The sequence below is a fragment of the Trachurus trachurus genome (genome assembly GCF_905171665.1).
Source record: "Trachurus trachurus genome assembly, chromosome: 23".
Taxonomy (NCBI): domain Eukaryota; kingdom Metazoa; phylum Chordata; class Actinopteri; order Carangiformes; family Carangidae; genus Trachurus; species Trachurus trachurus.
In genome coordinates, this window is record NC_139912.1 from 7,386,627 (window position 1) to 7,400,802 (window position 14,176).

At 43.3% G+C, this 14,176-nt stretch overlaps 1 protein-coding gene across 1 annotated transcript in view; it reads right to left on the reverse strand.

Moving 5' to 3' along the window:
- magi2a (membrane associated guanylate kinase, WW and PDZ domain containing 2a) overlaps positions 1-14,176 on the reverse strand; it is a gene marked incomplete at both ends in the record, with an annotated part of 256,339 nt that overhangs the window by 81,777 nt on the left and 160,386 nt on the right. Inside the window, 3 exon segments of the mRNA XM_083999183.1 lie at positions 3,220-3,299; positions 7,799-8,012; positions 11,940-12,155. Coding sequence (XP_083855309.1) covers positions 3,220-3,299; positions 7,799-8,012; positions 11,940-12,155 — 510 coding nt within the window.

Genomic DNA, 14,176 nt, shown 5'->3' on the forward strand with positions numbered 1-14,176 from the left:
TACAAGACTTCATCATTAAGTAACTTTACTTTGTGGTGTTGCCACTTTTAGTTAAGTCTAACTGTGTGTGTATGTGTGTTTTATGTGTGTGTCCCTCTACTATATAGTCCCACTTAACACTGTCCTCCTCTTCCTCCTCCTCTCAGCCTGTTGTCCCGTCACAGCTCACAGATTCCCCCTTGCGATCCTGTTAGCGCTTATCAGAGCATGGTTCAGGTCCAAAACGTAGACACACACACACACAAACACACACAAACACACAGACACACTCCTACCTATTCCACCAATCAATAACAAATTTACAGAGGCAGCTCTTCTCGCCCGAACTGCAGCTCAGCTCCCAGGGGTTGGCGGGTGCCACCGAGCTGCAGACGTTTGTGCGAGTGAACAACACACCTCTCATATGGCTGCTTACACAAACCCTAACTCCTCAAGCTGGAAACAAACAAAACATCTGAAAGCTTAAAAAAAAAACACCTCAGTCACTCTTTGACCATTTCTCTCGGTCCTGACTGTCAAAACACAAACACAACACAACACAACCACACTCGAGGAGCTGAAATATGAAGCAGGCAGCACAAAAACATGGAGCAACTGGGTCAAAACAACAATAATTTGAAGCCACAAATGCCTCACAATGTAATATTTTATAGTTTTATCCTCAATATGACTGTGGTGAGTCCAACTCAACGCCACAGTCGGAGTCACCGCCATGATCCTCTCCGCTGGGTTTAACTAACTAGATGAGTCGCCCCAACAAGATCAATATCAGTCCTTAGAAACATCAGCACATCTCCTCCTGTGGTCGTCCTAAGTGGATAAGCAGGATTAGAAGTGCCGGAGGTATAAAAGCGCAATTGCATTTTTTGACAAACTCCTCGCAGGCACATCTCTGTCTCTGTCCCCGAGTCGTCGTCTCATCCTCTTAGAGATGTTTAATGGAAACACTGAGAGAGACGAAGGAGGAGGACGTTACAGGAAATCATTTGAGTTTAATGCAACATCAGGACGGTCCTTTCTCTGCAGGAGGAATGAAATGTGCCAGAAACGGCCTCCATGTTTAATCCTGAGGCCGATTATTTGAAGCCGCTTTAGCTTCATGCTAACTGTAGGCTATTTCTGTCTTTGTTGAATCTTCTATTCACAACAATGATCAGCTTTTTAATGGTCTCACTGATTCAGTGAAAATTAATGTAAAAAAAGTGATAAATATAGTTTGAACCAACAATTAACGACAACTAATAAGGCTACAGCCATGCTAGCCTCTCTTTGAGCCTCTACTTAGAGCTAAATGCTAACAATAACTATGCAAACATGCTGATTTTTAGCCGGCAGCTACACTGCTGCACTGGTCAAGATCTTAGTTTGGTCTATTAGATGCTAACATTGGCTAATTAGCACTATCTACAGGATATTGTTAGCATTTGACCAAATATTGTCGTAACAATGATGTTAGCTGGAGTCGCAGGATCATCATGAGGGGATCCTGAACGTCTCAGGCTGTGTCCAAAATCACTCACTCACATTCTCTACTCTCTCCTCACTATAACCTTTAGTGATATTCTATATAGATGACTATATATCCTATAGTGAGCTCACTGTAAAGTGAAAAAACACTTTCTGGCACTACTCCACCACACAATTACATCGGATAATTAAAATGTTCCAGATCAATGCTGACCATCAGTCACACTACTTTTCACGCTGCATCGTTGGCATACTATGAGTCCAGTGTACTACTAGCCTATACAATACTCACTTAACATTCAAACAGCACTACAATATGGCGTAGTCACTATATAGTCCACTATATAATGAGCAGTCAGTTATTTATCATGCTAACTCTGGCTAATTAACACTACATGCACTAGATATCGTGTAGAAGTTGAGAGTTATTACAAAACCACCAATGTTAGCTTCTACAGGAAAAAATCAGGGGCATCACCGAAGTCACAAGGATTCGTTCACCTTTATCTACTTAGCAAATTGAGTCTTTTTGGCCAAATTAGCAGTTTCAAGACATCAGCTTCACCCTCAGTCTGGTAACTTATGATGGACGTTTCTTTTTTCCAGGCCTACCAAGTCATAAAAACGATCTAGACAGATTTATTGATGATAGAAACAATATTCGTCGCAGCCCTATACTCACCACACTCTTCTAACGTCCCACACAAATCAGGTAAAAAAAACAAAATCCACAGCGAGTGAAACTGAAAACACAGTTTGACCTGACAGTGCTCTGGTCTGTCTGTGTCTCAGTCTGCATGCGTACGTGTCTGAGAGCTGGATGTATTTTTAGAGGAACTCTATATCCCTGTGGTTTGTGTGATCACCAGGAATATACGCACACATAACAAACACCCCTCCACCTCTACCATCCATGACCATAAACCAACAAACTCACACTATGGAGAAGGAAAAAAAAGGAAAAAAAAAAAAAGTGACAGTCATCATTTCTCATTTGTTGTCTGTGTCCATCTCCAACTTCAGTCCTTCTCCTCAGCTCCTCTGCCTCCCTGTCTATAACTCTGGCGATAAATCTCCTCTCAGCTGCACACACACATAAAGAGAAGACGGATGGGGAAGTTGGGAGGGAGGGGTGAGGCCGAAAGAGATAGATGACACACTCCAATATATGTATGCTCGTCTATAAAACGCCTGCTGCATTGACATTCACCCCTCTCCTTTTCTTTTTTGCTTCGCGAGTGTGTGAAAGTGTGTGAATGTGAGTGAATGTGAGCGTGTGTGTGTGTGTGTGTGTGTGTGTGTGAGTGTGGGCGGGTGAAGGACACTCCACGTCTCTCTCTCAGTGGAGAATAAAGAAGTCTTTGTAACCCTCCAGTCCCCGTGGACCTGGGCTTTTAAGCACACATCACGGGACTTCCTATTCACAGCAGCGGCGGCGGCGGCCTGACACACATATGAGCTGTTGCCACCGTGTTAGTAAGTTAACTCCTCGTTAATAGATTAAAAAAACACACACACACAATAATCACCACCACTACTGCTGCACATCCTCCTTCCGCTTTGGATGAAACCATCTCGCTCTGCTTCTCCTCGGATCAACAGGCGAGCTCCGAAATCTTCATAAATTAACAAAAATGCTGCTGGCAACTTGTAAGGAAATGAACCTGACGGAGCGACGGAGGAGGAAGAGGAGGAGGAGGAGGAGGAGGAGGAGAAGGAGGAGAAAACAGGAGATAGAGACGCAGCACTCACCATCCTCTTTGCATTCCTCGGGCGGCTTCGCCTTCTTGGCTAGCCTCGGGTCCAGCCACGATGTTGTCTTGGTGTTGTGGCTGTGAAGAGACGACACAGAGAGAGAGAGAGAGAGAGTGAGTGAGAGTGAGTGTGAGAGAGGGAGTGCGTTGGAAGACGAGAGAGAGAGAGAGAGAGAGAGAGGAGACTTGGCAGAAAGAGAGAAGGAGGTTGGTGGATTCTTAATTCAGCTGGGGAATGATTTCAGAGAGGATGAGACTCCCCTGTGTGCCTGACTCTCTCTCTCTCTCCTTCTCTCGCTCTCTCTTTCTCAATAAAAAAAAGCTTTAGGTGAACAAAATGGCAATCGATACTTTTAATTTGCTTACTGTCTCTCATTAGCAGGTGAAGGAGGAATGACAGAAAAAAAAGGATAGAGGTGTGGAGGAGGAGGAGGAGGAGGTGAAGAGGAGGAGGTGATGGAGGGGAACAGCTGTGGGTTTGGCACATTGATCCTGAGCCTCAGACGCCGAGCTGGATCTGGATCAGATATGATGATGTGCCAGAGAAAAAAAAGTCGAGGCTTCATCTCGCCGGCCTCGTCTGAAGCTCTGGAGCCACAATGGCCTCCCTTCATAATGACGGAGGGGCGAGGAGGAGGAGGAGGAGGAGAAGGGGAGGGAGGGAGGTGTGCAAAGCGCCTACAGTATTAAAAGAAAAGAGGAGGTCGACTTCCTTGTGTCTTCGTTCTTTTCAATAGTTTCTGGTCAGTAACGAACAATACACACGTGATAAAGCTGCGTGCATTCGTTTGTTGTCGAAGAAAGTTGTTAAAGGAATAGTTCACCGAAAAATGAAATTCATCATTCATCATTGACTCACCCTCATGCTGATGAATACTCCGGAGTAGTTTTTTATTCCTCAAAGTGCATCTGGAGACCTGGGAGGCCGATTCGTAGTCCAACGAAATCCTTATATGAGAGTCAATAGCGCCTGACACAAAAAGGTCCATATAACTACACAAAAACCTTGTAATATTCCTCCACACTGCTCGTCCGCTGCAATCCAAGTGTCCTGAAGGGATATAGTCCAGAGTTAACTCACGTACACCTGCTTGCACTATGGGAAAAAATCCACGAAAACTCGTGAAATAAAAATTTTTTTGTCAGCCACGGCTTCCATAGTGCAAAATGTAAAAATGAGTAAACTCTGGACTATATCCCTTCAGGACACTTGGATTGCAGCGGATGAGCAGTGTGGAGGAATATTAAATGGTTTTTGTTTAGTTTTATGGACCTTTTTGTGTCGGGCGCTATTGACTCTCATATAAGGATTTATAAGGACTGCGAAACCCCCTCCTGGGTCTCCAGATGCACTTTGAGGAATAAAAAACTACTCCAGAGTATTCATCAGCATGAGGGTGAGTCAATCATGACTGAATTTCATTTTTTGGTGAACTGTTCCTTTAAGTTGCATTGTTTTTTAAACACATCCTGCAGCCCACTGATATCCCGTCCTGCTTATCCGAGGAGGGTCATGTGGGGTGGAGCCAATCACAGGTGACGTGGGATGAGGGGGCGGAGTCGACATATCAGACAAAGACTAACAACCTCAATGTAGAGTCGCCAATCAACCTAATGTGTCTTTGGAGCGTGGGAGGAAGCTGAGTAAACTCACATCAACAGTGCTAACCCTCCTGATTAATGCAGGGAAAAGGGTTGAGTACATAAATGTTTGTGAAATTATTTCAAAGCGCTCCGTCTAATTGTTGTAGAGACGTTTCAGTCTGGACCGTCCAACCCTGCTGCTGCAAAAAGACGATGGAGCAGACGCAGCTTTAAAAGGCCCACGCCAAACCAGACGCCGAGCCAAAATAAAGTGCAGTTCAAGGTAAGTTAAATTCTCTTTGGCTCTGCTTTTGATTCTTCTCCATCAACCTCTGTTTCTTTCTCTTTCTCTTCCTCCTCCTCCTCCTCTTCCTCTCCCGTCCTCTGTTGACTTCCAGGGGTATTTATAGTAGGAAAATCTACTACTCCTCCCTCCTTCATGCCCTCCCTCTCACCTTCTCTTTTTTCAGTCCTTACTATTTTTAATCACTGTCACTCTGCCTCTACCACCTCCTCCTCCTCCTCCTCCTCCTCCTCCTCCTCCTCCTCCTCCTCCTCCTCCTCTCTCTCTTCCTCTCCTCGGCTGCCTCACTACAAGAGGCTGCAGGTAAACGAACTGATCTCGTATGGAGGCCAATCAAAGGCTAGATACTGTAGCATCCTCTTGGCAACCGCTACCACTCTGGCACGGCATCACTTATGCCCAAACAACAAACAAAAAACACTAGAAGCTGCTAATTCTGTGGGCTAACTGCATTAGCTGTGCACTGTGCTTGATGGATGGGGGAGCAGGAGGTTTCTCTGTGTGAGGTGTGGAGGATGGAGGGGGGGGGGAGAGAGAGACATATGGTGATTCGTCTGCAGTGGAGGGAATTAAAAGTCTGCCTGTGTGGCTAATAGACATGAAGAGGCAACATGTGCCTGGCTGCATGACAACACCACCTCATTTCTTAGTCTGGTGTTGCTGCGCAGCTCCTGGCAGCTGATGATGATGATGCGTTCAAGCGCGCCTTGGCTCACTCCACTTCGCTGTGGAGAAGTTTTGCCTAATGACTGAAATGATTAAATGACGCAGTAAAAAAAAGAAAAAAAAAAAAAAGGAAAAGAAATAAACATTTGTAATAGAAAATAATTGCCTCTCATTAGTTGATGGTATTGAACCTGTGCACATACGATCCCTCCACACACAACAATGGAAAAACACACTTGGATGAACTCCATCATCCAGATATAATGAAGAAGACTCAACAACACGGTGGATTTACTGCAGCTGTAAAAAGCGCTAACAACTCCAGTGACTTTAACTTGGAGCCTGTAGAACAGAAAGTATTTCTCTCAATCTCATTAAACCACCGAGCATCAGTTACAGCCCCTGTGTGAGTTAGTGTATGTACAGGAGAGGAAATAACACAGTTGTATTCAGGAGTTATGTTGCTCTAATCTGCTCACTCAGCTCCCCCATACAGGAGAAATAAGTTACCATTACTTCTTATCATTACAAAATATATTACTATTAGTTTGTATTCGCCATTGTTTTGTGTTATAAACTACACTACTATGTTTTGTCTCCCTGGTTACGTCTAATTTAGTTTTTTTGCTGTTGGTTCCTGGGAAATAATTGATCTGAAAAACTTACCAGATAATAAGTGTATGCAGATGTGCATATGAATGATATTGTAGTGTGGTATATGAAAATATGATCTATAACAGGTGTATAAATAGTATGTATGGTTGTAGTAGGTATGCGTGTGTGTGTCGTGTATATATAGCTATGCATGTATGTACATAAATATATATACAGAGATAAATATTGTGAATAGGAATGATATGATAGAATATGAAGATATGGATCTATAATATAAATAGTATGTATGGTTGCAGTAGTAAAAGGTGCTGATATGAGATCAAGAAGTGAGGAAGCTAAAACCTCACCTTGTTTTTGGTTTTCTTTGTGTTGTTTTGTTTTTATAATGTTTTTGTAATGATGTTTTTGTTTCTTTTGGTTTTTTGCTTTTATTATGTTTCTGTATATGTAATTCTGTGTGACCCCAGGAAGAATAGCTGTGGTTTTGCTGCAGCTAATGGGGATCTTAATGAACTAAACTAAACTAAACCAAACTAAACTAAACAATCTTCTTAGTCGACAAAAAAGTCATCAAGCTGATAAAAAGTGACAAAAAACCCTGAATTTAATCAGTTAGCCGAGCTAGCGCTACTGTAAAGAAGCTAATCTCTTAGCATGTTAACAGCAAGTCATTTAAGACAAAGAAGAAGCCAATTAGCTGAAGGTTCGACAGTGTTGCATGTTTTTATATTATTGTGCTTTGCGAAACACAAGCGAAACCTCGTAATTGTTTTTGTGTTTCTGTGTTGCTAACATCTTTGACTCACAATAATGAGCTCCTGCTTTGTCAGAACGAACCGGAGGTGAAAATCTGCTGTTTAATTAGAGATTTACAAATTCTCCAACACGTGCTGTACATGTTGGACACTTCTTCACCACTGTGTCGCCTCAATAAAACAAAAACATGCAGAAATTAAACACGGAGCTGTGGCTCGTTCTTTGCTTCAGTTGTTCATCTCTAGAATCTTTTTTGTAAGGAGTTAAAAAGGAAATCTATTTCTTGGGCTCTTGGTGCAGTGAAATCAACCTGCAGGTGCTTCATATTCTAGGAAACTTCTGCAACAGCGTTGGGACGAACTTTGATTAATCTCCAACGTCACGAGTGAGTTCAGCGGCTCAAAGTTTAGATTAAATCTAGGATTTAAGATCCCATGATTCCTTTCTTTAATTAGAAAAAATGGAGGCGGTGTTATCATCGCTTTAATCAGTCGTACTGCTGCAGTGTTCCTTTCGTTAAAGTAGATATTTGCACTTTTTTACAGCACTAAGTTGATTTTTCTCACCTATAAATCTCCACAACCATTACCCCCACTTTTACGTAGGGATCAGTGCGAGAGAGACACACAAATGTCTGGACTGTTGCACTTACTCGATGAAGTAGACCTCTCCTTTCTCGGTGTACGCCATCTCCCAGTTGTCCGGCAGGGGCCCTAGCTCGTCGTTCTCCTCCGGTTTGGGCGGCGTGATCGTCGGGGACTGTTCTTCGTCCTCTTTGTGCTCCTCGATCGGAGCCTCTGCTGGGATGCTCTGCGGGGCGATGTCCCCCGAAGCGTCTGTGCTCTTGTCCTCATGCTCGCTCGACTCTGAGGTGACAACAGGGTAAGAAGAGTCAGACACACGGCATTATCGCTCAGGGAGGTGAGGAACGGGAGGGAGGGGTGGGAAGGGGAGAGGGGAGGAGGGAGGGGAGTCAAAGACAGGGGAGGTGAAGCGAGGAAAAAGAGACGTAGGAGGTCGGGGGAAGAGATTGATTGAGACTCAGGGATGAGGTGGAGGCAGGAAAAAAAAGAGGAGAGTGATTAGAAAAAGGTGAGAGAGAGCAGTGACTCAGGGAAAAGCAGAGAGGAAGAAAGGGAATTATGGAGGTTAAAGGGATGGTTCAACATTTTGGCAAATTGGCCCATTGCCATAATCCCTATAGTCTTAGCAGTAGGTTCGTTACCTTTAATTGTTGGTGCAAGCTATTTTTAGAACTGCAGAGCAGAGCTGTGAGCTGCTCAGAGCTACGCTACGGAGGCTAATGGGATTTCTTGGTTTCCCTCATCAAACTCATCAAATACACAATTCAACAACTCCAAAACACTCTGGTGGACAAGTTGTGACCTGCACATTCACCACGCTATGAGATGAAAACAGAACGTTACGAGACAGAGTTGTTTTAGAGGTAAATTCATGCAAAACCGCTGATGCGCGTTGCCTTCAGGGACAGTTTTTCAGCAAGCAGTCTCTGCATTTACCTCGAAAACAACTCTGTCTCGTAACGTTCTGTTATTATCTCATAGCGTGGTGAATGTGCAGGTCACAACTTGTCCACCAGAGCGTTTTGGAGTTGTTGGATTGTGTATTTGATGAGTTTGATGAGGGAAACCAAGAAATCCCATTAGCCTCCGTAGCGTAGCTCTGAGCAGCTCACGACTCTGCTCCGCCGTTCTAAAAATAGCTTGCACCGACAATTAAAGGTAATGAACCTACTGCTATGACTATAGGGATTATGGCAATGGGCCAATTTGCCAAAAAGTTGAACTATCCCTTTAAGAGGAAAGAAAGAGGAATAAAGCGGAGGAGACATTACAGCAGGCTGAGACGATGCCCTAGTTTGACTTGTGGCTGAGCGTGAATGCGCTAAACAGAGAGAAAAATGGTGTGTATGGGAGAAGAGAGTAAGAAATTGCAAGTGTGTGCACTCCCCCAGAGGAGAGAGAGAGGGGGTGGGGGGTGGTGGTGGTGGTGGAGGAGGAGGAGAGGAGAGAGGGACAAACGAGAGCAGGGGATTGAGAGATAATCTATGGGAAGGGAAGGAGCTGGGCAGCTATCTGCTTAGATCACAGAGCCTGCTGTGCTCTATTGATCCCCCTCAGCTCTCCTGGTCGGGCCCACACTCTGTCCGTCCACACACACACACACACACAGACACACACACACACACACACACACACACACACACACACACACACACACACACCAAACTCCCCCTGAGCTCAGAGCAGCTCCACCACCTCAGCCTCCAGCAGCCACGGTGCAGCGAGCAGCGCCGAGCCCCGGGGACTTATCGAGCGCCTCGGCCTCATCACCCGATCGCAATCAGTTAAAAAATGTTTCCTGTCCCTGGATCTCCGTCTGTTGTCGTCGTTGGCCTCGCTCAGAGGAGATGGAGATAAGTCAAACTACAGCGTACGGTACGGTACGGTGGCCTGGAGGGGTCAGCGTTTTTTAAGGAAACATCTTTTTACACAAAAAACACAACAAAAAGTGTCACGGCTTTGAATCCAACCCAAAGAACCTCAGATTCAAAGTACAAAATAACACAAAAAGAGAGAAAAAAGTTGTTTTAAAGGTTGGATTTGGACCTCCGGCCGCTGCAGCTCGGACTAATCGCACATGTAAATGTTCGCCCAGTTGAGTGTTTTATAGGTCAAAAGTCATAATTAGGTCAAAAGACACAATTGGGAATTGAATAAGTGTCATCACTACTGTATAAAGTGTCTCCTGGAAACACTTCTGCTCTCTCACATGTGAATTTGCATTTGATTCTGTTTCAGTTCAAGTGCACTGACCACTCTAGGCCACCGTAGATTATACACTGTGCTTTTTAAAAAAAAAACCTTAAATAGTTTTAATTGTGTCTTTCCCATCAGGACAGTTTTGTAATAAGCTACCTGAGGCAACAGCTCAACGTTTTATCACCATGATGCATCATAATAACCAACTAAGTGTATTAAAATTACTGCTGTTTTGGAGACCACGGTTGTAAAGAAGATTACTACGTTTAAATACAGTGGATTCTCATTATCTGTAATTGATGTTGACGAGACTTTTATATTTTCTACCTCCAAAATCCCAAATACGTCTGTTTAAGAGTCACATTACTGGAGTTGTATAACAGACCTACAGTATGTGTTACATCTCCTTCATCAGATCTTCAGTCTCAGTTTCTTTTCTTTTTTTTACATGTTTTGGTCAGAATAAAGAGAAAAAAAAGTATTTGAATGAATATGTTAGAAAAATGTCATCACTATTTTTTCACAGGTAAAAGAAGTAAGAGATAAATAACATAAAACAATCAAACTGAATTACTTCTTTGATTAACTTTATATAACTTCATTCTATTTTTGTTGTCCTTATAATTACTTTAATTCATTATCTTACTACCTTGTTTTACTTATACAGTTTCTTTTTTCTCATTTCCTTAATTAAACTAGTTTTTCTGACTCCTTGCACTTTATAGACTTAAAGAAAAGTGTTGTATAATGTGCATAAAGCTTCGTTACAGTCACATAATTCATCTAAAGCTGACATTTTGTTTTAGTTTTACATTTAAAACACATCTTACTTTTCCATTTCTTGCATTTAATGTCTTTCCTCTTATCCTGCGAAGAAATTAAGGATGTTAAGAAAACAGAAAGTGTTAAATGTGTCGTCGGAGGAAAGTTCGAACGGATGTAATTTCTGTCACAAACGAAGAATCCTACCTTGTTTGAGCGCCGTGTGATAGGCAAACCAAAATCTCATCCTCTTACCAAACCTCCTCTCTCAACGCACCACGGCCCGGTAAATGTAACAAATGGTTTTGTTTAAAAAAAAAAAAAAAAAAAAAAAACGAAAGCGAACGGTGTCTGAGAGTAACTGCAGGCGCTGACGACTGGGATCAGTGACTCACGTTGTGTTGCTGTTAAGTGCGGTGCCGAGCCGCCAGAGCCTCCACTGTCCTGAGGCCGTAAAACCAGCTTAGAAAGTCACAGGACCCGAGCATGGTTTTGGATTTGGAATCACAAAAATCAAACTCATAATGCCTCTTTTATGATTGTCCTTTCATGTGACCATGGGATGCATTCAAAGGGGTTTGTGTGTGAGTGTGACTCTTATGTGTGTGTATGTGTGTTAGTGTGTGTTTGACTGTATATGTGTGCACAGTCTGGACATCAGAAGTATGTTGAGAGATGTTTCGCAGCAGCTGCTGAAGGCGAAAGCTGCAGAAACGTCTTTGTTGCACCATGTTATGAATAAGAACGGCCTCCAGAGGTTTGGGCCTCGTTTGGCGCTCTGTTAAATGTCACTTCTGCCCATTTACAGAATTGAGAGAGAAACTCTTTACTGCGGTTTAGACGAGGGGAGTTCTGATTCACAGTGAGAGAGACAAAAAAAAAAAAAAACACTTTAAAAAATGTCTTTGTTGATGTTGGAGAGGCTGCAGGCTGGTGTCTGTGCACGCCCTGTGGCTATCTGGGCCGAGACGCCGCTCCGTAACGACACCTAATGAATGATCTCAAGTTCTCTAATTGTTTAATCATCGGCGGTCCGGACGGCGGAGAAGAGAAAAACTCTCCGACTGTGAGAGGGGGTTATAATTTACACATCGGCTGATTATAAAAATATTTATGTGACCGATTAAACGTGATTATTTGCCATAAAATCATCTCCCAAGGACTGAAACAAGACCATCCACTCCCCGCCGAGCGTGACCTTCGCCCCTTCTCTGTCAGTGGAGGTGGCTGTCGGGAAGGGAGGCTGACCTGGGGTGACTGTGACTCCGTTGCCGTTGACGACGGGTCTCTCCTCCTCCTCCTCCTCGGGGGGCTCGATGCTGGCTTTCTCCATGTTGCTGACCGACTTGTTTCGCTTCCTCTTGCCCTCGGAGCTGGGTCTGGCGCCCGGCAGCAGCTGGTCCGTTACATTTAGCAGCAGAGCGCTGGGCTCGGCCGGAGGCTTCGGGGTCCCGTAGAAGTTGTCTGGAGGAGAGAGGAAGAGGAAGAGGATGGGGAGAGTCAGACCAATCTCATTTTAACATGATAAATATTTACTTCTTGTCCTTAACCTTCATCTTATGTTAGCTTTCTGCTACCATCTATGGTGTTTTAAATCATTTTTCCCCATTCAATTTGTTTTTCTTCTCTTGGTTACATTGTTAGGCTTCCTTATCCATGAGAATATTGGTTTTAATATCTTTTGGCTTGGTTCCCTGGGCCTTTTTTGTCAGTATACCCGTCGTCTTCAATTTAACCTTCCTCCTGTCAGCTTTCTGCTACCATCTCGTGTTAGGGTGTTCAGGTTTTGACCCGAGTCTTAAATCAGCTGTAAAGACACTAATAACTGTTATTTATCATCCCATTTGTTTCTCATCTCTTGGTTACGTTGTTATGCTTCCATATCCATGAAATGGTTGGTTTTGCACTTATCTAGATCTAGATTGTCTTTATTGTCATTGAAAAAAGAATTCCAACGAAATTCACGTTGCTTCTCCACTGTGATACCACACAACACACACAAGACAGAATAAGTACAAAAACATAAAACCTATAAAAACATCATGAAATATTAGTATAAAAGCATATGGGAACATTAGTCCACACACAAAAAAGAGATATTGCATATTGCCCGCTGGGGATTGCACAACCCATTGTTGCCTATCTGTTCTTTAGGCTGCTATTTAGTTCTTTAATGGCACAAGAATAAAAACGGTTCTGGAGTCTTGATGTGCGACTCTTCAGGCATCTGTAGCGCTTTCCAAACGGCAAAATGTGAAGTGGTGGTTTCCTGGATGTGATGAGTCTTTTATTATGTTATTTGCCCGTTGTAGGCAACGAGACCTGTAGATGTCTTCGAGGGCGGGAAGTTGTGTGTTGGTGATGGACTGTGCCGTCTTTATTACCCTCTGTAGCGCCTTCCTCTCGGCTTTCGTGCAGCTCCAGAGCCACACAATGATGCCATGGCAGAGGATGCTCTCCACAGAGCAGCGGTAGAAGGACAGCAGCAGCTCTTTCGAGAGGTGGACTTTCCTCAGAGTCCTCAGGAAATGGAGCCGCTGCTGAGCCTTCTTCACGAGGGCAGTGGTGTTGGTAGCCCATGAGAGGTCCTGTGACATGTGTGTGCCCAGGAATTTCAGTTTTAGCTCTAATTATTGTTCTTATCGTTATAACGATAAACACCACAAATGTCATTATTTTAACCAGAGCATTTTAGAATTTTGTGAAAAAGATTTGTTTGGGTTTTATTTTGTTCAAATAGAGGTTCCTGACAAAGTCAAATAGCCTTGATGCTATAAACACATTTATGTGGTAGTTTTATGCATTTTCAGTAAAACCTGAAAACGGTCAGTGGCGACCCGAACACAAGAGGAAGGTTAAACATCTCTACAACTACTGTATTGTGAGAATCAACAGGACACAGATCACAGATATTCATGGTCCCTTGAATCATCGTGACTTTGTTGATCCTCTTTACTTTCTTTTACTTTACTTTTACTTTTCCTGAAGCAGCACAATGAGGTGAAGGTTTATGGTTTTGAGTGACACTACTTCACAACTACTGTGGTAGATTATCATGATATTCACTACTGCCGATATTCATGGTCTCTGCAGGATGAACCATCATTATTTTGTTCCTCCTTTAAACATCCATCCATCCATAGTGTAAATCACTTATCTGTGCAGCATCATGGGGTCGGGAGGCTGTAACATTCACAGCTATACGTCCAATTTAGAGTCGGCAATTGACCTAATTTACCTCCACATGTAAAGGTCCAGGGATTAAATCCAGAAAATGTCTTGCTCTGAGGCCGCCCCTACCATTTTTATTTTATGATTTACCTCCTGTCACTTGAACAAAGGATGGTAGAAAATTGTAGCTGCTTAACACCAGCACGTTAGCATTTAACTCAAAGCAGCGTGCAGCTTCAACCTTGAACACAGAGCCTGGATATAAAGATTTCACATCAATAAAGATCAATTCAATGTAAATAATATAAAGAGAG